Genomic DNA, 27821 nt, shown 5'->3' with positions numbered 1-27821 from the left:
ACGTAATAAATTCCAAGAAAGCTGACAAAGACTTCTCTCTGGGAACCCATAATAACAAGTAAGCCTCCACTTCTTCATACTTGGGATAGTAATCGCGACATCAATAAAATTACTAAAATAAGCCAACAACCTGGCCATCGACTTTTTCTTCCAACATAAAGTTATTCCACCCCATTATTTAGGCCTGGAACTACTAAAAGAACTTCAAAACCCAGCTTCAACTTAGCACACTAACATTTATTTTTTTCAATTTTAACTCCATAAGGAACACAAAATTGGGCTTACACTTGGACACAAGGTCCAATAATTATTGAACTGTTCGTGGGCTGCCCAGCCCATGACTAGGGGTGCAAACGAACTGAATCGAGCCGAATAATGGTAAAATTTTAAGGTTCGAATTCGGCTCGATAAGAGTATATTTGAGTTCGAGCTCGATTCGAAGTTCGATAATTTCAAATATTTTGGCTCGAGTTCGGCTCGAAATGAAGTTCGAGTTCGGTTCGAAATATTCGAACCTATTCATGAACTATTCGGATATTATTGTTCGAAAGCTCGAAATGTATATATATTATTATTATATAATTATATTATATTAATTAAATATTAAGACTCGCGAACTATTCGCGAACTATCGAACATAGTAATTTCGGCTCGAGCTCGGCTCGAAAAAAAGTTTGAACATGTTCGAATTATATTATATTAATTAAATATTAAAACTCGCGAACTATTCGCGAAGTATCGAACAGAGTAATTTCTGGATTTTGGTGAGTGAATGTAGTTGTATATGTTTAGATTTTGTGTTGGAGGAAGAAATATGTAACGCCCCGTTTTTATCTTAATTGAATTTATTTGAGTTAATCAGAGATTACAGAGTTCTCGAGCCGGTTTGATTTTGATCAGGGTCCTTTTTGCAAAAATTGGATTTTTCAGGGACTAAAACGCAATTATCGGTTTTTATAGATATTTATAAGGATTTTGGACCCACTCTCTTCTCCATCATCTTCCTCTTCACGCCTCCCTCCTCCATTGTTGAAGAAATCGATTCTTCAAGCTTCCAGATTTCATCCCGAGCTCGATCCGGCCGTTGGAATTTATTTCTGAAGGCAGATTATCGATCACTGCAGTGAGAGCTCTGTTATATTGTAAGTTCTTCTACGATCGGATACATTCTAGTTTTTGGATGTTGTTAGAATCGTTCGAGATTCGAGTATGTTGTTCTAGACAGAGTTCTGATCGTTTATTATCTGTCGGTTTTGAATTAGAGCGACGTTCGGATTTGTTATGATTTTTGGAAGCCATTCGAAAATGTGGATTTTTAGATTGATGGGTTTGCTTTGTTATTGTTGTTTTGGGCATTGATATGAGTTGATATCGGTATTGAACTGCTGTCTGCATTTCCGGTTTGTTCAGTTTATAGCCGTTATGCCGTCGGTTTGAGTTTTGGGTTTTCGAATCGTTTTTGTATTGATTGAAGTCTTGGTGTGTGAGTGATCGTGGTTGTTGATCAACTCTTGAATTCTTACAGATTCGTTGGAGTTTGTCGAGCCCTGTGTTAGCAGCATTGTTCGTCGAGAGTTGGACGAAGAACGGTATAAAGAGTTTTCCTTGAACCGTTGCCTTGTTGTTGTTAGATTGTGTAGTTGTTTATACAATCTCTTTTGTAGCTTATCCAGAGTTGGAGCTACTGCATTGAAAGGTAAAAGCAGTCATCGCAGCGGGATAGCATACTCGGGACTGTGGTTCTCGAGTTTTCCCTTTTTGAAATCACGTACTTGCTTCTACACTTTTTCTAGCATGAGGAACTTGTGTTTTGTTTGATTGTTTTGGCTTATGTTTTATGTTTCTGTTATGCATTCATCTTGAGCCAATCTTGTTTTCAGCGGGCAGAACCGCCCTTTTTGTTTAGACGTTTGGGAACTATGATTGAGTGGCCCAGGTCGTAGTCGTTTCGTCTGGTGCTAGCATACTCATTATAGTTGCTCAAAGTCTAGAGGAGTGAGATACGTGGCACCACCTCGATTGGGAGAGTCGGTGAGTTGTTACGTGATCTTACCCTCGGGATCCCAAAGGCACAGCTGCAATCCCTCGTTATCAGATTTAATATCCCTGTTTAAAGACATGCATTCATTACGATGTTATTGATTTTGTTATTGTATTGAAAGCATGTTTTGTTACTTGTATTACTTGTTATGTTGCTTTTACTGGGAATGTCGTTCTCACCGATTATCCGGCTGTTGCTTTGTTTTGTATGTGTACTTGGCAATAGGTGGGGCAGGAACAAGTCAGAAGAGGCATGGTTAGCTTCGAGGGCAAGTAGTAGAAGTGAGACTCGGTTTAGAAGTCGAATTAGCATGTTTATCTAGTTTAAGATTGGAGCATGTTAGAACTCGAACTTGATATGTTTTGTATTCGAACTCTTTCTTGTAATTGAATACTTCGTTGTTGAAAAGTGTTAGTTGGATCATGTCGGAGCCTTTCCGGGTGTTGGATTGCACTTTTGGAGCCTTATTTTGAGCTAAAACAGCAGGCCATGCGCGCCCGCGCCTGGTGAGGAGCGCCCGCACGTTCTGCTCCCTTTCTCGGAGGCCCGGGCAGCTCTGTATGCGCGCCCGCGCCTCGGGTGGCGCGCCCGCGCGTCACCCTGTGTAAAAAAAAAAAAACTTTTCTTTTAATCTTAGATCTTGTATGCGTAATTACTGTTTATTCTGAGATTAGATGATTAGAATCGAGGTCTCACAAAATAAGTGTTGCACTAAGGGTTGAGAAAACACTGGGGGTTTAAGTAATTATGAGTGATAGTTGTAGCGTTGAAAAAACACTGGGGGTTTAATTGTTGTTAATGTGCTATTTCAATATGAATATTTTGTTTTTTGGAAAAATTTTGAATGTGGTGGTATATTTATATAATTACTATTTTTTTATCCAATTATTGATGATTGTATTTTTAAATTTTTTCCTTTCTTAGCAAATTACATATTATTAAATTAAATATATAAAAACATATTATTAAATTAAATATATAAAAAATTACATATTCAGCATGTCAATTTGTGTCACTATGGCCTTGTCTGCATCTATGTCTTGTCATGTCACCTCGTCTGTGCTTCATATATGTTATTCTTATTAAGCTTTACATGCACTATTGTGGAGAGTAAGATATGTTGCCTTAGCTTATCTTCCATATATTGTGAGATAAATCATGAAAGGATCGGTTTGGGGGGATTGAAGAATTGTTTGGTAAACTGATAACTCCACAACACTGTAGCAGTTGATCAAAACTACTTTTAGTACAATTACGGTTAGTCAACTGAACTATATCCTTCTCGCATGTCGATGTTAGTTAACCAACTGAATAAGTGCGGAATGAGGTCAACTAACAGATTGAACTAGTAATCGAGTAATTAAATGGGAGCAGTGAGTGTGTGACAGTGACTGACTATAAATGTAACAACACAATAATTTTTTTATGGATGTTTGGAGATTTCAAAGACTCCTATGTCACCCCTTTTTCTACCTCGGAAGGATTCACTCTAGAAGACTTTTTATAATCGAATTGCAACAGCCCACTCCAAGACTAGGAATTACACACTATTGCTTATCTCAAAACTCATATAAAACTCAAGAACTCGGTTCACGACTGATTCTTGTTACAATGAGGTTTGCAGCACCTCAACTGATAAAACTGAAATTACAACACCAGAAATACAACTCAACACTTGCACAGATTGATCCTAATTTATCTGATATGCTTGAGCATTGTGCGTGAGTTCTTCGACTCTTGATAATAAGCTTTGAAGTGCTTCTTTTTGTTTTCTCGATTGAATGGATAAACTGAAGAGATTCAGTTTACCTCTGATAGCTTGAATGTATATGAGTGAGAATTCTAAAATGATTCAGATGCTTACAAGGTGCCCCAAAAATGTGTATTTATACTTGGCGGGAAACGTTTTATTGGAACTCAAATTTAATACCGTTAACTTGTCTCATCTACAGACATTCCCTGACATCTTCGTACACTGATGGTGTAGTAATCCAGATACCATTTTAAGATAATAATATGTTAAACATGATTAAGGGTTGGTATTTAACCAATTTCGGAGTGTTATTGGACTTCAGAAGTAAAATTTGAGCTTTTTAATTTTGGGCCGGATAGTAAGTTCCGATCCCGGATAGTAAGCTCCGATCCCGGATAGTAAGCTCCGATCCTAGATAGTAAGCTCCGATCGGAACGGAAGCTCCGATCGGAACGGAAGCTCCGATCCTGGAACGGAGTTCCGATTCCCAGCTGCCAGAAATGATCGATGACTCAGTCGCGAGTTTTGACAAGTGTCGATCATAGAGCAGATCGGAAGCTCCGATCGTAGATCGGAAGTTCCGATCCTGGCGTGGCAGACATGCACGCAATGAGCTGGATCGGAAGCTCCGATCCTGAAATCGGAAGTTCCGATCCTGGCCGAGAAATTTGGCTATAAATAGGGCTGTTCAGAGTTCATTTTCAATTACGAATTCTCGAGTTTCTTTCTTCAGTTATATAGTGTGAGTTATACACTTGAGGGCCCTATCGGTTATAATAGAGGTTCTGGAATAACCAAGGTGTGGTTATAGTCATCCGGGACTAGCGACTTCAAAGGGCTAACTACGGACGAAGGTATGGTTCGGGAATCTATTTAAGTTTTGGGAGTACTTATTAGCTTAGTTAAGGCTTATAGAATTTATGTAGTGATACGGTGAACTTTTGAATATAGGCTTGGAACCTAGGATCCTATTATACTTGAACTAGCCTAGAGGTACGTACACATTGACTGAGATTGCCAGCGAGTATACATGTTTATATGTTGCATTTATTTGGCATTATTATATGGCATGAGATATGATTTACCGTTTTCTATATTCATATGTCATGTGCATATACACGTTGAGCCTATACCTTGTTATACCTGACTATAGAGCCGCTCAGCTCTATATTCGATAGTCTGTCACTGAGAGTACCGCGACGGCGGGGGCATTTATGTTTGTCTACTCTGGTGTACTGGACGAGTGTGGTTGCACCCAGAGGTTGATCCGTGTGGTGGCAGCACTCATATGGCGCCGGTTCTGAGCATGACTTTTCAGATGATCTTTTACCAGTCATCATGTTGCATGCATTATATACATATGTTTACTCATGTCTATGTACTGGGCGTAGCGTTCACGTCCTAGTTGTTATCTTGGACACCCTATTCCATGGGGCAGGTCGCAGGATGGACGGAGCTGGTAGTTCAAGGCAGGACTAGGGAGCAGGAGCCTTGAGGATTTTATTATACAGCAGGATTCGATATAGCTGTATAATGTTTACTGTTTAAGATTTCGATTTGGTTGTATCATTACAGTATTAAGCCTGAATTATATTACTAAGCTGATATGTAAATTATGGTTTTGTTTCCGCATGTCTTACTCTGTTAAGTTATTTTGCTGTATTAAGTTTAATGCATGCTATTAGTTGCCAGTTAGTAGGTGATACCATGCGGGGTCACTACATTTTTGGTATCAGAGCATGCATAGATTTTGGGATTAGTACTTGGGATTTAGTTTAGTCTTGAGTAATTCTTGGGCATTTGGGATTTTAATGTGCAATTCTTTTCAGGATATGGCTGACGAAATTCACGGTAGTGTTGGCCAGGGAGGTGGTCATCATCATCGTCGCCATCATCATCAGGATGATCAACATCATCCTCATGAGGGTCGACGTCGCTATACTATTAATAAGTTCATGCAGGTAGGACCGAAACCCTTAGTGGGAGGCGAGAATCCTGAACAAGCTAGAAGCTGGATGTCTAAACTTGAGAGCACGTTCCGAGCTTTCGAGTGTACTGAGGAGCAGAAACTGGAAGTTCTAGAATTCGTTCTAGAGGATAGAGCACGTTTTTGGTGGGATGCCAAGGTTGCTCAGGCACGTACTGAGAGAGGACAGGTGACTTGGGGGGATTTCTGTCGGGAGTTTCAGAAATTATATTTTCCTCCGGCTGTTCGCCAAGCACGATCTATGGAGTTGCTTACTTTGAGGCAAGGATCAATGAATATTGATCAGTATCAGCAGCGATTTCTTGATCTGCTACCTTTCAGTCCTCATATCAATGCGAGTGATGCGTCGAAGTATGATATCTTTCTACAAGGCCTGAACCAAGATATCTACTCTCAGGTTGTCGTCTGTGATGACCCGGTGTCTTATGAGACTTTGGTGAACCGTTGCCGTCTTGTGGAGACCAGCAACAGGCGTGGACAATTGATGATACCAGCACAGCCTAGTGGATTTATTGAGCCTCGAGCTCAATTTGTTGTGCCATCTGTACCTACGTCTTCTTCTACTCCTACTACTTCGTCTGGTTCTCGTGGTTCACGAGGTACTTTCCGCTTTGGGAAGAAGAAGAAGAAGGAGGAGTTTTGTAGCCACTGTGGTGGGAAGCATCCTGCAGCTTCATGTCGGAGAGCTACTGGGGCGTGTTATATTTGTGGTCAGCAGGGACATCTGCGGAGAGATTGTCCTCAGCGTATGGGTTCTGCTAGTGGATCGGGATCACAGGTTGGATCTCAGGCTTCTATTGTTCCACGTCAGTAGCCAGCACCACAGAGTTCTTCTGGTTATCGTCCCCAGACTCAAGGGCAGGTGTTTGCTCTGTCTCAGGAGCAGGCTACGGAGGGAAGCGATCGCATGTTGGCAGGTAACTTCTTGTTATGTGGTATTCCTGCACTTGTATTAATTGATACTGGAGCATCGCATTCCTTTATTTCTAGTTGCTTCGTTAAGAGACATAGATTACCTTACGTATCATTAGATATGGATTTAGTTGTATCTACTCCGTTGGAGCAGGAGGTAGTAACTAAGCGTCTAGTGATGGGTTGCCTTCTGGAATTTGAGGGTAATGTGTTATCGGCTAATTTGATGATATTAGCGATGACGGATTTTGATTGTATTTTGGGAATAGATATGCTGACTTTGTATCACGCTACTGTGGATTGTTATCAGCGTCTGGTACAGTTTCATCCCGTTGAGGGTGATAGCTGGTACTTTTATGGTGAGGGTGCGCGACCTCCGATGCCACTTGTTTCGGCTCTGAAGGCATGTCATGTCTTGGAGTCAGGTGGGGAGGGCTACCTCATCTATGCAGTTGATATGTCCATGAGGAGTACGGATATTGATCAGCTACCGGTTGTCAGCGAGTTTCCTGACGTATTCCCTGATGAGATTCCTGGTTTTCCTCCGGTTCGAGAGGTTGAATTTGGTATTGATCTAGTACCAGAAACTACGCCTATATCCCGAGCACCTTATCGTCTGGCACCGTCAGAGATGAGGGAATTGAAACAGCAGTTGCAAGATCTGCTTGATAAGGGATATATTCGTTCGAGTGTTTCTCCGTGGGGAGCACCTGTTTTGTTTGTCAAGAAAAAGGATGGATTGATGCGATTATGTATTGATTACAGGCAGTTGAATCGTGTCACCATCAAGAATAAGTATCCTTTGCCGCAGATTGATGATCTGTTCGATCAACTACAGGGTACTTCTGTTTATTCTAAGATAGATCTGAGATCTGGATACCATCAGATGCGGGTACGAGACTCAGATATATCTACGACTGCTTTCAGGACCAGATACGGGCATTATGAATTTCTAGTGATGCCATTCGGTTTGACGAATGCACCGACAGTCTTCATGAATCTGATGAATCAGATATTTCGAGAGTATCTGGATAGATTTGTCATCGTCTTCATTGATGATATTCTTGTCTATTCTCATGACAAGGATGAGCATGCACAACATCTAAGGATTGTTTTACAGACGTTACGAGAAAAGCAGCTGTATGCGAAATTGAGCAAGTGTGAATTCTGGCTTGATCGGGTAGTGTTTCTCGGTCATGTGATTTCTAATGAAGGAATATCTGTTGATCCTAGTAAGATAGAGGCAGTGCTGAACTGGTCTCGACCAACAACGGTTGCTGAGATTCGTAGTTTCTTGGGTCTAGCGGGATATTACCGTCGGTTCATCGAGAATTTTTCACAGTTGGCCAGGCCTTTGACTCAGCTTACTCGGAAAGATGTTACCTTCATTTGGTCCTCGGATTGTGAGGAGTCGTTTCACGAGCTGCGTAGACGTCTTACTACTGCACCTGTGCTAGCTCTACCTTCTGAATCAGGAGGTTATGTTGTTTATACTGATGCCTCTGGTCAGGGGTTGGGATGTGTGTTGACACAGCATGGACATGTTATTGCCTATGCTTCTCGACAGTTGAAGACGCATGAGAATTACTATCCAGTGCATGATCTCGAGTTAGCCGCCATTGTATTTGCGCTCAAGATTTGGAGACATTATCTTTATGGCGAGAAATTTGAGATATTTACGGATCACAAGAGTTTGAAGTATTTATTCACTCAGGCAGAGTTGAATATGCGACAGAGACGCTGGATGGATCTCCTGAAGGATTATGATTGTGAAATCAAATATCATCCAGGTTCTGCTAATCTTACTGCTGATGCCTTGAGTCGGCAGGTGAGACTGTCTGCACTTCAGACTAATGAAATATCTCATATGATTCAAGAGTGTTGTTCATTGAGTTTTACGCTCAAGCACAAAAAAGGGAGGAATGAGATTCGTTTGTATACTATTCTATCTGAGCCAGCATTGTATTCTCGGATCAGAGATGCTCAGATATCTGATGCTAAAACTCAGCGATTGGCACGTCTAGCCAATGGAGTTAATACATCTGGATTCCATTTTCAGGCAGATGGTTTATTGTGCCTATCCAATAGAGTGGTTGTACCTAATGTTGTGGAGCTCAGGAATGATATTCTATCTCAAGCTCACAGGAGTCGATTATCAGTTCATCCTGGAAGTATGAAAATGTATAAGGACTTGCGAACTAGATTCTGGTGAAAGGGGATGAAGCGAAGTATGTATCAATTTGTTTCGAGATGTTTGGTTTGTCAACAGGTCAAGGCTGAACATCGACGACCAGGTGGATTACTGCAGAATCTTGAGATTCCCGAATGGAAGTGGGAGCACGTGACTATGGATTTTGTTACCCACTTGCCTATGACGTCACGTCAGTGTGATGCTATCTGGGTTTTCGTTGACCGTTTGACAAAATCAGCACACTTTATTCCTTATAACCGGGAATATTCTTATGATCGCATGGCACGTTTATATATCCAGGAGATAGTGCGATTACATGGGATTCCAGTGAGCATAGTCAGTGATAGAGACCCGCGATTTACCTCACGATTTTGGGGTAGTTTTCAGGAAGCGTTGGGTACCACTCTGAGTTTGAGCACGGCGTATCATCCGGAGACTGACGGGCAGTCAGAGCGCACTATTCGTACGCTGGAGGATATGCTACGTTCTTCTGTCATGGACTTTGGTTTATCTTGGCAGGATCAGTTACCTTTGATTGAATTTGCCTACAATAACAGTTATCATCGTAGTATTGATATGGCACCTTTCGAGGCATTGTATGGTCGACGGTGTCATACTCTGTTATTCTGGGATGAAGTCGGGGAACGGCAAGTCGAGGGTCCTGAATTGGTGCAGCAGATTATAGACAAGGTAGATTTGATCAAGCATAGGATCAAAGTTGCTCAAGATAGACAAGCCAGTTATGCGAATATTCGCCGTAGGCCACTTCAGTTTGAGCCTGGTGAATATGTTTTTCTGCGAGTATCACCTTTCAGGAAGGTGATGAGATTCGGTGTGAAAGGAAAGTTGTCTCCTCGTTACATTGGGCCTTTCCAGATACTGGAGAAGATCGGAGATGTTGCTTATCGTTTGGCTTTACCGCCATCTCTTTCCAGTATACACAATGTTTTTCATGTGTCGTTGCTTCGACAGTACATAGCTGATGAATCTCATGTGATTCAGTCTACTGATATTCAGCTAGAGCGAGATCTGTCTTTTGTTGAACGACCAATCTGTATCCTAGACAGGAAGGAGAAAGTTCTTCGGAATAAGACTATACCACTTGTGATGGTACAGTGGCAGCGCCGAGGCGTTGAAGAAGCAACTTGGGAAACTAAGAGTCGTATGCGAGCAGAATATCCTGAGTTGTTTGCTTTGTATTTTTTATTACCATGTAAAATGTAATTACCGTTATTGTAATAAGACATGGTTTGATGTTTCATATTGTTATCTTGATTTGTCTTTAGATGTTATTTCGCGGACGAAATATCTAAAGGTGGGGAGAATGTAGTAACCCAGATACCATTTTAAGATAATAATATGTTAAACATGATTAAGGGTTGGTATTTAACCAATTTCGGAGTGTTATTGGACTTCAGAAGTAAAATTTGAGCTTTTTAATTTTGGGCCGGATAGTAAGTTCCGATCCCGGATAGTAAGCTCCGATCCCGGATAGTAAGCTCCGATCCTAGATAGTAAGCTCCGATCGGAACGGAAGCTCCGATCCTGGAACGGAAGTTTCGATCCCCAGCTGCCAGAAATGATCGATGACTCAGTCGCGAGTTTTGACAAGTGTCGATCATAGAGCAGATCGGAAGCTCCGATCGTAGATCGGAAGTTCCGATCCTGGCGTGGCAGACATGCACGCAATGAGCTGGATCGGAAGCTCCGATCCTGAAATCGGAAGTTCCGATCCTGGCCGAGAAATTTGGCTATAAATAGGGCCGTTCAGAGTTCATTTTCAATTACGAATTCTCGAGTTTCTTTCTTCAGTTATATAGTGTGAGTTATACACTTGAGGGCCCTATCGGTTATAATAGAGGTTCTGGAATAACCAAGGTGTGGTTATAGTCATCCGGGACTAGCGACTTCAAAGGGCTAACTACGGACGAAGGTATGGTTCGGGAATCTATTTAAGTTTTGGGAGTACTTATTAGCTTAGTTAAGGCTTATAGAATTTATATAGTGATACGGTGAACTTTTGAATATAGGCTTGGAACCTAGGATCCTATTATACTTGAACTAGCCTAGAGGTACGTACACATTGACTGAGATTGCCAGCGAGTATACATGTTTATATGTTGCATTTATTTGGCATTATTATATCGCATGAGATATGATTTACCGTTTTCTATATTCATATGTCATGTGCATATACACGTTGAGCCTATACCTTGTTATACCTGACTATAGAGCCGCTCAGCTCTATATTCGATAGTCTGTCACTGAAAGTACCGCGACGGCGGGGGCATTTATGTCTGTCTACTCTGGTGTACTGGACGAGTGTGGTTGCACCCAGAGGTTGATCCGTGCGGTGGCAGCACTCATATGGCGCCGGTTCTGAGCATGACTTTTCAGATGATCTTTTACCAGCCATTATGTTGCATGCATTATATACATATGTTTACTCATGTTTATGTACTGGGCGTAGCACTCACGTCCTACTTGTTATCTTGGACACCCTATTCCATGGGGCAGGTCGCAGGATGGACGGAGCTGGTAGTTCAAGGCAGGACTAGGGAGCAGGAGCCTTGAGGATTTTATTATACAGCAGGATTCGATATAGCTGTATAATGTTTACTGTTTAAGATTTCGATTTGGTTGTATCATTACAGTATTAAGCCTGAATTATATTACTAAGCTGATATGTAAATTATGGTTTTGTTTCCGCATGTCTTACTCTGTTAAGTTATTTTGTTGTATTAAGTTTAATGCATGCTATTAGTTGCCAGTTAGTAGGTGATACCATGCGGGATCACTACAGATGGTTTCTGTAAATGAGGCGTAATGTCTTGTACGGAAAATTCTATCCAGAATAGTTACGTTGATTCAGTCTAGCTTGCCCAGTCTTTTGCTCAGTTGAGTTTGGACATCTTTAGCTTTAGGAAAATTCGATTAGTTTAGTTTCAGATTTGTAGTTCCTCCCAATGTGCAACCTGATGGAAAGTGGCATTTGGTGCGTCATAAGAAAATCCCCTTGCCACTCACACGAATTCAAAAGAGGAAACTTTTGAGGGAAAAAGCAAGGGTACGCCACACTAACAGTGAAGCTTCGGTGCCTAGCAAGAACAAGTTTGGCAGAAAGTTAACTGAGGACAAAGAGTTTGAGGATGATGACTTGTTGTTCGAGGAAGAACCAAATGCTAAGAAACTGGTTAGTGTCCAAGTAGGCGAGTTCACCATATCAATGGATTGTGTCACTGGATTTGTATCTTGCCTGACATGTTCAAGTCTAAGGAGGAATTTTTCAGTCCAATGGAACCAATGCAGGAAGATGACAAGGAAGATATCTCCAAGGAACCATGCATTTGAGTGAGCATACAGGGAGAGGAACCACATAAACCAAAGTGCTGATAGAAAAACCTGCCATCGAGATGACCAAACATATTATGCCTTTAAAGGCACATGTGAATGGTCAACCAATCTCAAGGGTACTGATTGATAATGGGTCTGCAGTGAACATTTTGCCACTGAAGGTATTCAGGAACCTTGGGAAAAAAGTTGTGGGAACCTCGGGTTGCTAATCTTATTTTAGGGCAATTTGTACATTAAACATCATTAATGTCATATATTAAAATAAAGACCAAATTATTTTATTTTTTTAAAATGGGCAGCCCACACACAAACCTTGGTCCGGACCATGCACGGACCATGGCACGGGGTCCGTGCATCTTTTGGACAGGGGTCCATGCCCAAGGCTGGATGAAGAAGTTGTCGAACAGAGTATACACGGACCCTTGCATGGAGGTTGGCACGGGGTCCGTGCCTTCTTTGCTCAAAACATGTTTTAAAACAGTGGGCTACACGGACCTCTACACATGGAATGCACGAGGTCTGTGCCCTTCATTTTTTGCACAAAACAAAGTCAGTAGGGTACACGGAACCTTACCCAAAATCTACACGGGGTCCGTGCCCTGCTACAAAAATTCAGAATTTATGGTGCCCAACACTTTATGCTCACTTCATGCCCACCATGTACAATAAATGAGTTGACTTGTACATGGTGGGCATGAAGTGGGCATACAGTGTTGGGCACCATAAAAGAACTATATATATATATATATATATATATATATATATATATATATATATATATATATATTATACTTAAAATAATCTTACATAAAATATATTGCATGCAATTTAAAATATTAATAACTTAATTTCCTTTCTCATAATAAAATCTCATGCATAAAAATTTCATACTGAAAAGCTCATAATTTTTTCTCCTCTCACCATGCATAAATTAAATGTATAGTAAAATCCTCAAACCCATAAAACTGATGAATTATTGACATATGCGGAAAATAGCATAAAGTATAAACATCTCAAAACAGCTAAACATAAACTTGAGCAGAAAGGTCACAGGCGGACTAGCTACATGGGCACTCATACATCCTCACGGCCAGTCGGGGCAATAAACTCATCATCAAAAGTCTGCTCACCTGCACCCATTAGATCTAGTGAGCCTAGAGGACCAACACGCTCTATCCGTACATAACAATATGAAATCACATGCAATTAAAAATAAATATAACTTAATCCATGAATGCATGCAAGTTCATAAAATCTTGATCGTAAATATCGAAACATAATCGTGAGTCTTATTTTTAATCATAAGCATAACATAAATCTTAAATCATCATAAGGCATCACATAATCATAAATCTTTCTGTGCAGGTTGTATCCATGAATGTGGATCTTAAACATGAGCGATTGATCAATATGAAAACCAACGTACGTGACGATGGAATCTCCACCTCTATGCCGGTAGTATAACTACATCTGTGCCAGTGGTAAAACCACCTCTGTGCCGCCACTGCACCAGCCCGCAAGCAGGTTGGATTCGTGGCTCTTAATCATAAATGTGCTGCCACACCACTTCAACTTCCATAAAAATATTATTTTCTTAACTGTTCTTAATCATACATATCATAACATTTCATGATGATAAAATAAAAATAAGCATAAAAATATTCATAATTTCATCTTTTCATTAACAATTTGTCCGTGTTTCATAAAATTTGTACTTATACTTAAAATACATGCTTAAATTAAATATATATTCATGGACCATTTAATTTGTCATAGATTCGTTCGAGCTGCTGACCCCTTAAACTTAATCTCAATGACTTAATCTAGGCCCAAATACTTAACTTAGCCCATAAATTCTCACTGGCCCATTTATTCCTAATCTGACTCATTTATTCCTAATCTGGCCCATTTAAAACTTAGCCCAGCATAACTTGGCACAACAATTCTCATGGGTCACTAGGTCCATGAAAAATTAATGTACTAACTTAAAAGTTAAATTCAAGCCCAAAAATAATTTTTATAAAGTTCAAGCCCATGAATATTTAATTAATCACTTAATTTCTAATTAAAATACTCAGACCCGAAATAACTTAACACGAACCCATATTTACATGACTTGACCCTAAAACACAACGACCCGACCCCGGGATGACCTAACCGAGCCCCTTCCCACTGCCCTTTCTCTTGTCCGAAACCCTAAACATTTTCCCTAAGCTCAACTCGCGCGCAGCCCTGAGCAGTTGCAGCAAATCCGTTCGTGCCACCTGATCTGCCTATCTTTGGCCGTGAAACCACTGCCCATACTTATCCAACATCCAGGCGGTTCTAACCCAACAAATTTGACCTTAAACCAAGCCCTATAAAAGGAGAACAAACCAAAATAAACCCATCCCTAGTTTTTGCTCGCGTGCAAAACATGACTGCCAACTTCAGGCCCTTTGGCTGCCAACCTCCGGCCACCACCTTCCGAAGAACCACCAAGAGGACCTTTCCCAAGGTCTTGGGGTTCTAACCCAACTAAAATCAGCCTTAAAATCGTCTTGTGGACCGAGAAAGAACCATTATACGTAGACTGCTCGATCTGCCTCCGACATGTGTGACTGCGTCCAGCTTGCTTCTCGGCCAAACCAGCAACTAAAGTCACTGAACCAACATCAGATCATGACTCAAAGGACCCAACCTCGACCCTCAATACCTTGGTCAGCCCTTCGAACGAACTCATGTCAAAAAATCAAGCCATAAACATCAACATGTCCAGAAAACTCAAGAACCATACAAGAACGAGAGAAATCTGATCTTACAATCAAAAATATGAAAACACGTGGTCTAAATCTTCAAAACAATGATAATATTGATCTAACAGGTGGCAAATAATGAATCAAACGTGCCTTTGTATTTTACGCTTGAAACTACGAAGAATGTCGCGTATTCGGTTATCCGGGACGAACGAAACTTGAAATCTTCAAAATTTATTCAACCAACATGAGTGTGTGTTCTTGTTGTGTTTTTGTGTCGGGTAGGAGGTGAGAAATCTAATGTTCAACGTGAGGTAGGGTGAATGAGGGCCAAAACTTTGTATATGTTTGTGTAAATCATGGGCCGAATTTAAATAAATTAAATGACTTAGTTAAAACAAGAAAGCCCACCATAAAAATATGATATTTAATATATAATTTTTGTAATACAGGGATGTGGGATTTTTAAGTCATATTAAAAGTCCTTAAAATAGCTTATTCTAGTGAAAAACGGGTTTCTATACATATATAAATATATATTAAAACTTCTATTTTTTGAAAATAAAATCTTAAAATAATAATTTATGTCCCATAAAACCTCAATAAAGTATTTTGGGTGAAAATTCTTCATCTCGTTCGTCCACGGTCCCGTCTATGTGATCGAAAAATGACATTTCTAAAAAATTCATAAATTTCATAATTGCGGGTTAAATGCTAAAATAATTAAATTTAAAACATGCAAATAATTTACATAATTCACATAATAGCACATAAAATTATTTAACCCCCTTTTTAACTTATTTTCAAATCACTAAATTTTCTAGTTATGCATATGAGTTTACGTAAACGAATTTTCGGACGTTACATGAAAGGTGAAGAGAAAGAATAGCTCGGGAATCGGAGAAATAATGATAGCAAATATGAATTTAGGTGCAAAGATCAAGGAACGATATAAATTCTGTCAACTTTTGAAAAACCGTAAAGGTTATCCTATTAAAGACCATGAGAGTTCCCTATACTCGAAAGCCCTACAATTCATATTTGAAGCCTGGCAAAAAAATTTGTTCATGGTCCAGGTTCAATGGCCCAGTGGGCCATAAACATGCCGGGGTAATTGTTGAGCCCATAAAATAAAAATTTATTTATCAACCCAATAGAATGAGTTCCTTCAGCCCATTTCCTAAAAACTTGCAACCCAACTATTTCGGCCTATAAAGAGAGTACAAAGCCCAAGAGGTGATGCGGCAAATTAAGAAATGGAAATCTATTTAAAAATCAAAGATCAAGTCAAAATGTAGTGGAGAATTGGAGGAGAAAATGTAGCCCATTCAAAGAAGTGGATGAGTGGGAAGTTTTTGGCAATGGAAGCAAAAGCAATCGGAAGCCTATAATCGAGACACAATCAACAATTCACAAAACTTCAAGCTTCAAAAGCTTTGAATTCTTCGGTATATTTTCTGTAAATTTTCAAATTTCATAATATTTTTGCTTATCTCTAGAAATTCCAGTGCACGTTTCCAGCACTTTTTTTGTTGGTTCCTCGTACTGTCCAGTAGCTTTTTATATTGTTTTTTTATGGCAAACATGTGTCATTTTCAAGTTTGTAATAGCAACATTCAATGTTTGATTGTTATTAAGACTTTTTCTCCAATATTTGTAGTGTTTTTTGACATATAACCAGTGGAATTGAGACTGACGACGAAACCGGGACTCACATTCGCTTGGTTTTTAGAAGTTAGATTATATTTTCATTTTTATTTTATTATTGGCACGATCGTGCCTGCCACGCCCACAACACAGCCGCTCGAGCCATTTTTTTGTGCAAACAATATTTTTAAAAACTCCTTAATTTAGTTACCTACCAAAATAACTTATTTTAATTTGGTTCTATATGAACGGGTTTTCACAAATATTGGTCGGTCCGAGTTGATATTTTTTGTACAATTAGTTACTGAGGCAGGTGTCATTGTCATACTATATAAATGATATTTGCTGCATGAATCTAACACATTTTTATATTTAATATATTTTGTTTGATTTAAATGTTTTTAAAAAGTCTTCAAAAATTAATGATATGAAGATTTTTTTAGAGGTGGGAAAAAAATACCGTATTTTCGGTATACCAAAGATTTCGATACAGTACATTGATAATACCGAATTTTTCGGTAGGTAACGACGTGGAATTTTAAAATTTCAATATATATCAAAGTACTGAAATATCGAAACAATATATAAAAATATATAATATTTTTAAACAAATGATTTATAATTTTTAAAAAATATAAGGGTGTTTCTATTATAAAATAGTATACGCCGATACTATACCGAAATTTCGGAGTATCGTAAAATTTTAGTATAATCGATATGAAATTTATATATATTGAAAATTACGGTATATCAAAAATTTCGATATGATATCGTTATAAAATTTTCATACATCGTAATTTGAAGTAACAAATGAACAGCGTTAATCTCAAGACTAGAAAACTTATTTCAATCAAGTTCACTCAAATAACAAAAATCATCTACAAAAACATTAAAAAAGAATAACAAAACTCAAAGTTAGAAATAACAAAAACTATACCAAGTTCAACTCTACCAAAGCATTACAAACTGGAGATGTGATGTTAAATATCAATTTTAATAAATTAAAGCATGATAGCAAACCCTTTTCTTTTATGCATTTTATCAAATATCTGGCACAAATCTTTGTGCTAATCTTTGCAACATTTAATAGATAGAAAAAATGAAAACAATATATTCATAAATCTATGCTAAGGTCCAATTTATTGCTCCAACACAAATGTCTTAATTATGACTCAAACAGTAATCAAAATCCTTCTATATGAATAAATATAAAGTTTCTATTAAAACCCCTTAAATCCATAAACTTCTTCCATAATTCTTTCAACTAAAAATATACGGAATCTCAGCAGAATAATATAAAGACGGATTGAATAAGCATTAAAAAATTAAAAACTAGTTAAATACGAAAATCATTGACCATAATTATGTAGATGAAAAGGTAGGGTTTTTTTTCTCAATATATAAAATAAAATAAAATAAAATATAGGTATCAAATTTCCAAAGTTATCCCCAACGTATGACTGATTTAACTTTACAGAGGCGAGGTTGTTTTCGGAATTTTGTCTTGGTACCTCAAAACACCATAAACAGTTTTACAAAACAGTAAAGTAAAGATGAGCATGGCCTATATTCACAATCACCCCAACCAACCTTCATATATGGATGACCGCTTAATTCGGTATCAACTAGCAAGTGAATTAGGTCAAATAATAGTAAAGTGGACAGAGAGTCCAAGTATCGATCCCACAGGGACTGTAGTCAATTCTCAAGAATTAATTATTTAGCTTAATCTAGACAAAATAATAAAAAGGATTTTGAATTGAATAAAAATAAGAATTTAAAAATAAAAAAACATAAAAAATAAGAATAAAAATAACTGAAGATAAAAATAATTAAAACAAAGACAACCAAGACACACGTAGGTACCGAACAAATCATGTAACATGTAGTCGATTCAAGACTCAGATTTAATCTTAGATCACGGGAATTCTCCTATCTTGTTCAAAGGTCTATTTCTAGAATAATCAAACCTACTCAAATATTGACGAACTAATCTTTCGTAATTCTAATCAAATTTGAATGCATTAAATATTTATAAAAATTCAGTTTACACCCAAACCGCACACTGAAACCGAATTCTATTTCTAGTCGGTTTTACAATATGTTAATTATCATAGTGATCAAAATAGAAACCTCCTCTGTCGACTTGAAATCGATTAACATGCAAGCAAACAGTTGATCAGACTATTCACAAGACAAATATAAATCTGACAATCAATAAAATAAAATCAACTCTGAAAAATCCCAAAAAAAATCCAAGTTTTCTACATAAATTTGTTCGGCCCAATCACGTCGTCTTGATTGAAAACAAACTACTCAATAATTGAAACTATAATTCAATAAATAAAAATAAAGAAGAACAGAAGAAGAAAAAGTGTAGAAATCTTCTCTCAAGCTTTGAAGTCGCCTCCCTTGTGTTGTCTGTGTTCGGAACCCCTAATCTGATGGTTAATCTCCTCTATTTATATGTCTTAAAAAGCCCATAGAATAAAGCCCGAAAAATAAGACTTTTTAAATTTCAAAATTTCTGATTTTTTTCTGCTCCCGACATCTCGCTCGAGCGAGCACAACCTCTCGCTCGAGCGAGAGACTCTCTGTTCCGAGGAATAAAATTCGCGTAGCGCTCGCTCGAGCGAGCACAAGCTCTTGCTCGAGCGAGCAAGTTTCTGCCCGAAAAATAACACACACAGACATCATGTGCGGTTTCCTTCATTCCTTGCGCGTTAGCGCTACTCCTTGCGCCAAACTCCTTCTTCTAAGCGCATTAGCGCTTCTCCGTAGCGCCAAACACAAGGGCAAACGCGCTACAACACTCACCAACAGCGCAACATTCAACCTGATCCGAGCGACAAATTTCAAAAATTCATAACTTGAGTTCTAGCCGTCGGATTGACCTGAAATTTGGACAGCAGCTTCAAAACATCTTGAACTTCATTCTGAACGGTGGAGATCGGATTTGGATCTCTTTAAAATTAAATTTGATTTTTTTGACCAAAAATGCTCCGTAATTAACTCTTCAAAAATCTATTTTTCTACAAAATTAATCCGATGAGTGAAATATACACAAATGCAATAAAACACATAAAAACATATAAAATAAAATGAATGCACACAAAATAAACATAAAAATATAACGAACTAATGCACATAAAATGCACTTATCAACACCCCCATACTTAAACCTTGCTCGCCCTCGAGCAAGAAATGCTAAAACAACATGCAAACAAAAACATAAGTAAGGATGTGCACAGCCTCTCAGAAGTTCAATCACCAACAAAAAAATAACAGACATGCTCTCAACTTTTCATAATACACCTTCGATTTAACGTGAACGTGTGTGTGTAAAATGTCATTCCAGTTTCATGCAACTTAGACCGAATTCGTCTCAAAACTGCTTAGCAACCTATGACAAATTAGTGCAAATTTCACTCTTCAAGAGCCCATTCCTTCCAACGAACTCTAGACTAAACTCACCTCTCTTGAGATAATGAATTACACACCTTCGGATTTTGCACCCAGTATTGCTTTAGCCCCAATAATTACCCGCAAACTTAGCTATAACTGGCTAGGATACGAAAAATCATTCTATTTTTTCTTTCTAATCCCCTCGTCTATAGCCCGGATGGAGCATCAATCTCATTTAACCCGCATACTTAGCCTTAAATTTAATCTTTTATAGGATTTTAATCCTTTCAAGGCCCGGATGGAATTGAATAAATTTTTTTTCTAGGTGCGCCCAAGATCATAAGTGTAAACTAGAGCCTCATCAAAATTAATAGAACACAATCAAGATCCACAAACCACCTATTGTCGTGCAATGGTCAAACAGACAGAAACTTCATCAAATCTTTCGCTACAATTCACTGGTCTAACACAAGTGCTTATAAATATTCACGGTTCAACCTACAGTTTCTCATGTCAAGTCAAGAGCAAATTGTTTTTTAAAAAAAAAACCAATTTTTCAAATAAACTTCATCATCATTGGCTATTATGACTCATCTTACTCATGCAAGACTAAACAAACAACAACAACAACAAACTAGATGTAAACAAACACAAAACATGACAGATGCAACACAAACATAACAAACAATGCAATAAACTAGTCTACCCCTCATACTTATCCAAAGCATTGCCCTCAATGCTTCAGAATAATGAACAGAATGCATAACAAACACACAAATGCAAAGACGAACAAAAACACAATGAGAACAAAAATAACACTCCCCTGGTTTTCGATTCATCCTCTTCCTTCTTGACAGTATCAGCTGGGACAGCAGCAGCAGACTGTGTATATCGGCAAGCTCGGCAAACTGGAATGGGAAAGAAGTAAAAATTAAATAAAAAAAAAAACAAAAACCAAAAATAAAATAAAAAACAGGGGAAAGAACACTGGGTTGCCTCCCAGTCAGCGCTAAATTTATAGTCTACAACCCGACTATGCAGAAGCCACCATCAAAGAGTGGCTGCCGCCCATAGTAAGAATCATACGACTCTACGTATGGGTTTTGATTTCCATCGCCCTCAAGCTTGGCGTGATATATGCATGGGAAGCTCGTCGGTCCAACAACATTCGGCATGAATTTTTTCTTTCGGAAGGAGACTCCGATTCTAGGCTGAAGCTCATAGAGGATAGAATATGCTGGAGGTGGCGTCAATGGCAAGAAAAAATCTTCTAACGGTGTACATAGAACGACCATTGACGAGGTAAAATCTGTAGCCTTGTATGTTTCTTCCTCCTCCACTATCACTTTTGGATCCTCGTCACATGACGATTCTTCAAGAAATAGTTCTTCTTGCTTTGGCTCAATTACTTCATTCTCTTGGCAGATCTAAAAAATTGGTTCTCTAAGAAGCGCAATCTGTTCATCCAAAAGACTCAAAGACTTGATGCGGCTTTCGAAGAACTGGTTTGTCTCTTCCTGCCTTTTCACAAAATTCTCCAACTGAGCCACATGATCCTCAAAATACCCTACACACTCTTCTTGATACTCCGGTGGTTGGTTCGCAAAATTTGTGGAGTTGAATTCTGGAGGATATTTGTGACTCCAACCTTGCAATGAAGGATCACAATGCCAATGGTAGTCGAAACCCGTCATACCATTTAACAAGTGCATAGCACTGTCTTCATCTCTTCTGAACAGGTGACTTTCAGTGGCCAAAGCTCCATAATCCACCCAAGTTCTTGTTGGAGCATCCAAACCACCATAAAAAATCTGCACTAGAGTGTAATTCGAAAATTCATGGAATCGAAATTTGTTTGCCAAATCATTGAATCTTTCCCAAGCAGCAAAGAATGACTCTGAGTATTGTTGGCCAAACCTTGTGAACACCTGTCGATGATCCATCTCCAAGTACCTCACAAGTAAGAAAAAATATATAATTAATAATTAAAAATAAAAAAAAATGCAAGAAAAAAAATGTCTAGCCTCAATCAAATAATATATCCTAATATTAACTAAACAGTCCCCGGCAACGGCGCCAAAAACTTAACCGGCTAAATCGGTGTGATATAAATCTACTGGCAAGCGTACCAGGTCAAGTAATAGTAAAGTGGACTGAGAGTCTAAGTATCGATCCCACAGGGACTGCAGTCAATTCTCAAGAATTAATTATTTTACTTAATTTATGCAAAATTATAAAGAGCAATTTGATTTAAAAAAAATAAGAAAATAAAATAAAAACTGCTTAAGAAATAAGAATAAAAATAACTGAAGATAAAAATAATTAAAACAAAGACAACCAAGACACACGTAGGTACTGAACACAGACCTATTTCTAGAACAATTAAAACTATTCAAATATTGATGAACTAATCTTTCGTAATTCTAATCAAATTTGAATGCATTAAATATTTATGAAAATTCAGTTTGCACACAAACCGCACACTGAAACCGAATTCTATTTCTAGTCGGTTTTACAATATGTTGATTATCAAAGTGATCAAAATCGAAACCTTCTAGTGGACAGAGAGTCCGAGTATCGATCCCACAGGGACTGTAGTCAATTCTTAAGAATTAATTATTTAGCTTAATCTAGACAAAATAATAAAAAAGATTTTGAATTGAATAAAAATAAGAATTTAAAAATAAAAAAACATAAGAAATAAGAATAAAAATAACTGAAGATAAAAATAATTAAAACAAATACAACCAAGACACACGTAGGTACCGAACAAATCATATAACATGTAGTCGATTCAAGACTCAGATTTAATCTTAGATCACGGGAATTCTTCTATCTTGTTCAAATATTTATTTCTAGAACAATCAAACCTACTCAAATATTGACAAACTAATCTTTCGTAATTCTAATCAAATTTGAATGCATTAAATATTTATGAAAATTCAGTTTACACCCAAACCACACACTGAAATCGAATTTTATTTCTAGTCGGTTTTACAATATGTTGTTATCAAAGTGATCAAAATAGAAACCTCCTCTGTCGACTTGGAATCGATTAACATGCAAGCAAACAGTTGATCAGACTATTAACAAGACAAATATAAATATGACAATCAATAAAATAAAATCAACTCTGAAAAATTTCAAACAAACATTCAAGTTTTCTACATGAATTTGTTCGGCCCAATCACGCCGTTTTGGTTGAAAACAAACTACTCAATAATTGAAACTATAATTCAATAAATAAAAATAAAGAAGAACAGAAAAAGAAAAAGTGTAGAAATCTTCTCCCAAGCTTTGAAGCCGCCTCCCTTGTGTTGTCTGTGTTCGAAACCCCTAATCTGATGGTTAATCTCCTCTATTTATATGTCTTAAAAAGCCCATAGAATAAAGCCCGAAAAATAAGACTTTTTAAATTTCAAAATTTCTGATTTTTTTCTGCTCCCGACATCTCGCTCGAGCGAGAGACTCTCTGTTCCAAGGAATAAAATTCACGTATCGCTCGCTCGAGCGAGCACAAGCTCTTGCTCGAGCGAGCAAGTTTCTGCCCGAAAAATAACACACACAAACATCATGCGCGGTTCCCTTCATTCCTTGCGCGTTAGCGCTACTCCTTGCGCCAAACTCCTTCTTCTAAGCGCATTAGCGCTTCTCCCTAGCGCCAAACACAAGGGCAAACGCGCTACAACACTCACCAACAGCGCAACATTCAACCTGCTCCGAGCGACAAATTTCAAAAATTCATAATTTGAATTCTAGCCGTCGGATTGACCTGAAATTTGGACAGCAGCTTCAAAACATCTTGAACTTCATTCTGAACGGTGGAGATCGGATTTGGATCTCTTTAAAATTAAATTTGATTTTTTTGACCAAAGCTGCTCCGTAATTAACTCTTCAAAAATTCATTTTCCTACAAAATTAACCCGAGGAGTGAAATATACACAAATGCAATAAAACACATAAAAACACATAAAATAAAATGAATGCACACAAAATAAACATAAAAATATAACAAACTAATGCACACAAAATGCACTTATCAATGGACGACACTTCTTGCATCAATATCATGTGGTCGTCATGCTCAGGGACGACTACCGAAATAAAAGACCGCTCGGATGTCAAAAGTGGATCGAAATTTACTCGAGCTGCTTTGTCCAGTCGAAAGGTTCCCAGTCGCTGGCAAAACTGGCAACAGCTTGCTTTTGCCTTTCCAATGACTCGTGCCTCGAGCGTCGATGCATGTCTTCTGCTGGCAATAACATGCCTCTTATGATGTCGAGGCCAAAGCTACTTCTGAAACCTTTTTCATCATCGATAACATGAACGAATCCCTTGTCGAGGCCAAATTCAACATGGAAATAAGGGAAATTCTTGGGAATCGAATTCCGTAGACCTTTCTCGCTTGTGTCAATAAGCTTTTTGGCATTATGTTGGCTCCATTCATCTTCAGCTTCATCAATTGCCTGCAAAATTCAAGAATCTACAAGATTATACACTATGGAGACACTTTTCCACAGTATTCTTAAACGCATAAATCTCAGTGTACAAAACGGAAACATCAAAATCTCAACAAATGATACTTCTATTCCTTTCAACATTAACTTTTTTATTATTATTGCAAGGAAGCTGACCTTCTTGAAGTAAACAGGCGCCTGCTTTGCGATTTTCCGAGGCAAAGGAACGCACTCTACCAAACAGTGGCGCTTCTGATGCGCCAAACCCAATACTGTCTCCAGAAAAACAACATCCCTTTCCTGCTTTGAGAACATCATTATCAAGCATTTCTTGAAGTTTCGAATTTCATCCCACACATTATCGTCAACAGTTCTTGTGGAAGATTCATGCTGCACAGGTGAAAAGGCCAAAAAACAACAATATAAGTTGTCTCCATTTATCACAAAACAATGGAACAGGTAACCATCTAATTTCTCAGGTAAAAGAATGGTTAACTACTTGAGATTGCGGTAATATATAAATTTATGCACAAGAGAAAACAACTCAACACATGATATTGTATTCTGATTAATATACTGCGAAACACATTCTCCAACATTCGTTGAAAGAGTATTTCAAGTCCTCCAACTTTATGAATGCACAAACAATAGTTGAGAACGAAATTAACAGATCCTGAACACAAAAGAAAAAGAAGATACCACAGCTTAACACAAAGAAAAATTGCACTAAATCGACAATATCTTGTGATAGGTCAGACCAATTGGTATAAGCATAATAAGTTAAAACACTCCTGATTAGAAAGAGAGTAAAAAAGAACACATAATTTCTATACAAACACAAGAGAATACCTGCAAGGTCATTATGTAACTATGACCCGAGACAATAGGTTGCATTTGAGGCAGTGATAAGTAGGTAAAGTTTGCAATGGAGATGGTTAGATGCTTGGGTCTTGTTGGATTGACAAAACAGAATTGGCAGCGTTCTTGTTGAGTCATGAAACGGTTTGCAGCATTAGTTATCTCAGAGGATTTACGGCTATCACCCCCTCGTTTCTTCCGAGCCTTTGTCATAGGACCATCATCATAATCATATTCATCAACTGCCAGACCGGATATGCTGTACCGGTGATTATGCATTATTTTGTTAGCTAGATTCAAATCGGCATCCTCCTCTTTCCTCTTTTGCCTTGAAGCGACATCGTGTAGGATACACCTAAACATAAAACCCATGCAGAGAGAGGAAGGTAAGAGTTTGATTTACAAAATATAAGACCACAATATTAGACATTATTGTCAGGGTACAGTACCGGCTTGTGGTTCCATCAATAGGCATTTTACTAGACGACTTATCATTACCATGCTTCATTTTCATTTTCGCAGCTTCTTTCTGATTAAGAATGAAAATGAGAAACAGATTAGATTGCTCAACAGGTTCTAGAAATCACATTCAAGTTTCTTAGAAAAGGGAGGATGCAAACTCTAACAAGCTCTTACAAACATTTTTGTATTACTATTGCAAGGGCATATGATACGACAAACGACCATCACATAATTCCCAAAAAATAAAAACAGAGAGTTGATTTATCTCACAATATGGGGAAGAGAAGCTAAGGCAACATATCTTACTACCCAGAGAGCCTGTACAGCTTAATACGAGTAGCATCTATGACACACGGATGCGGTGACATGACAATGACAAGACACGGGTGCGGACAAGGCCACGGCAACACATATTGACATGCTGAATACTTATATATTTATTATTAAAAACAAAATTGAATCAATGGCTAAGAACTAAATAATTGAAAAAATACGAGCATCATTAATTAGACCAAACTAAACAGCCATCTTATATTATACAACATATTCAAAAAAAATTTAAAAAAAAAACAAGATCATACATATTGAAACAGCCCATTAACACTAACTCGAGAAGTATCATATGTGAATAACCTTCAGGAGAGGTTTCAGAAGAATGCCAGGGAGTTTGTAGAGAGAAGACAGAGAAAAAAAGAATGCAACAGTAAATAATTTATACCAGCAGTTTGGCAGCCAACTGATTAGCACCAATCGATGGCTTCAATGATACATCAGATTTATGTTCTACTCTGCGTTCAAATGTTTGAGATGACCCAGAATCAGCATCTTTCTGCGGCATAAATTTACCAATGAAACTTCCATCATTGACGAATGTATTGTATCCCCGCTTCCCCCAAAACAAAGAATCGTCAACTTTGGGAACCCTCATTTTGGGAATCTCTTCCCCACTTCCTCTTTTAGAATTCTGACTCAATTCAAATACAGTAAGAGCGTGTGAAGAAATCATCTTTCTTCGGGGGCCTTGGCTAATGATGAAACAATATTTTTGACGTAGTTCAACAATCTGGAATCCAAATCTGCACACGAGATTATTTTTTGTTGCAGAAAAAATCACGGATTCTACAAATTTTAAATTCCAAATTCAGACTTACCAGGGAGTGATTTTTTCTATTATTCCCACAAATTTGCACAACTTTTCGTTTCCAAAATTGCAGAAGCAGCAGGGAGTGATTTTTTCGATTTGAAAGTTAGGGCAGAGGGAAGAGAGAGATGGTGAATAACTTGTTGAAGAAGATAATAAGCGTGAAGGTTGACGGGAAAGGATCCTCTGCTGTGTATTTAAAACAGCATTATGCTGTGCTTCCAAAACGGTGTCGTTTTGGAAGCTGCCAATTTTATTTTTATTTTTTTGAATTTTGTTTCCTTTTTTTTTCATATTCCACGTAAAGTATTTGTTAGGTGTCAGTAGTTAGTATTTGTTGTTCATATTTTTTGCAATTACGATACCTTCTTTTTTTTTTTTTCATTAATACAAAATAGTCAAAAGTTAACATAAAAAATATTATTCTCCTGACATTAACAGGTAAAATTAGTTTTAGTATATGAATGGCAGAATGGATGATAAATTGATTAATTAATTATTGTAATAATTTAATTGTTATCCCATTAAAATGTTAATTTTATATTTTAATAAAATTTGTTTTAATTTCAATTAGGTTTCGTAAATTCGACAAAATATTTTATTTAAGTTATTTTATTGATAAAAGTTTGATTAATTAATTATTGTAATAATTTAATTTTTATCCCATTAAAATGTTAATATTATATTTTAATAAAATTAGTTAATTTCAATTAGTTTTCGTAAATTCAACAAAATATTTTATTTAAAGTTATTTTATTGATAAAAGTTTGATTAATTAATTTGTAATAATTTAATTGTTATCCCATTAAAATTTTAATTTTATAATAATTAGTTTTAATTTCAATTAGTTTTCGTAAATTCAACAAAAGGAAACAATA

General features: G+C 37.6%; 1 protein-coding gene across 4 annotated transcripts; it reads right to left on the bottom strand.

Annotated features, from left to right (window-relative positions):
• Positions 1 to 19630: 19630 nt before the first annotated feature.
• LOC140891044 (uncharacterized) lies at positions 19631 to 27100 on the bottom strand. 4 transcript variants are annotated; one of them, XM_073299280.1, is made up of 7 exons: positions 26954 to 27100; positions 26521 to 26878; positions 25790 to 25869; positions 25332 to 25695; positions 24660 to 24872; positions 24169 to 24491; positions 19631 to 19652 (listed from the first exon to the last, which is right to left on the bottom strand). In XM_073299280.1, exons 2-7 carry the CDS (start codon positions 26806 to 26808, stop codon positions 19637 to 19639), a joined length of 1284 nt encoding a protein of 427 aa, XP_073155381.1. In that variant the 5' UTR covers positions 26809 to 26878; positions 26954 to 27100; the 3' UTR covers positions 19631 to 19636. The 4 variants fall into 4 exon arrangements, with proteins under 4 accessions (XP_073155381.1, XP_073155380.1, XP_073155382.1 ...); XM_073299279.1 differs by lacking the exon at positions 19631 to 19652 and adding an exon at positions 23127 to 23935; XM_073299281.1 differs by lacking the exon at positions 19631 to 19652 and adding an exon at positions 23127 to 23935 and having other exon boundaries at positions 26521 to 26865.
• Between the last annotated feature and the right edge of the window lie 721 nt (positions 27101 to 27821).

This window comes from Henckelia pumila, chromosome 3 (genome assembly GCF_033568475.1).
Source record: "Henckelia pumila isolate YLH828 chromosome 3, ASM3356847v2, whole genome shotgun sequence".
Lineage (NCBI taxonomy): Eukaryota > Viridiplantae > Streptophyta > Magnoliopsida > Lamiales > Gesneriaceae > Henckelia > Henckelia pumila.
The sequence above is the reverse complement of the archived record's forward strand: the minus strand, read 5'-3'. Positions and strand labels throughout refer to the sequence as shown.

Bases quoted from the DNA above. Each gene is read 5' to 3' on its own strand.
- LOC140891044 (XM_073299280.1), bottom strand. From the start codon at position 26,808: ATGATTTCTTCACACGCTCTTACTGTATTTGAATTGAGTCAGAATTCT. The intron at 25,696-25,789 runs GTACTGTACCCT...TTTTATGTTTAG, and splicing joins ATTGATGGAACCACAAGCCG to GTGTATCCTACACGATGTCG. The intron at 24,873-25,331 runs GTATTCTCTTGT...TCACCTGTGCAG, and splicing joins GTTACATAATGACCTTGCAG to CATGAATCTTCCACAAGAAC.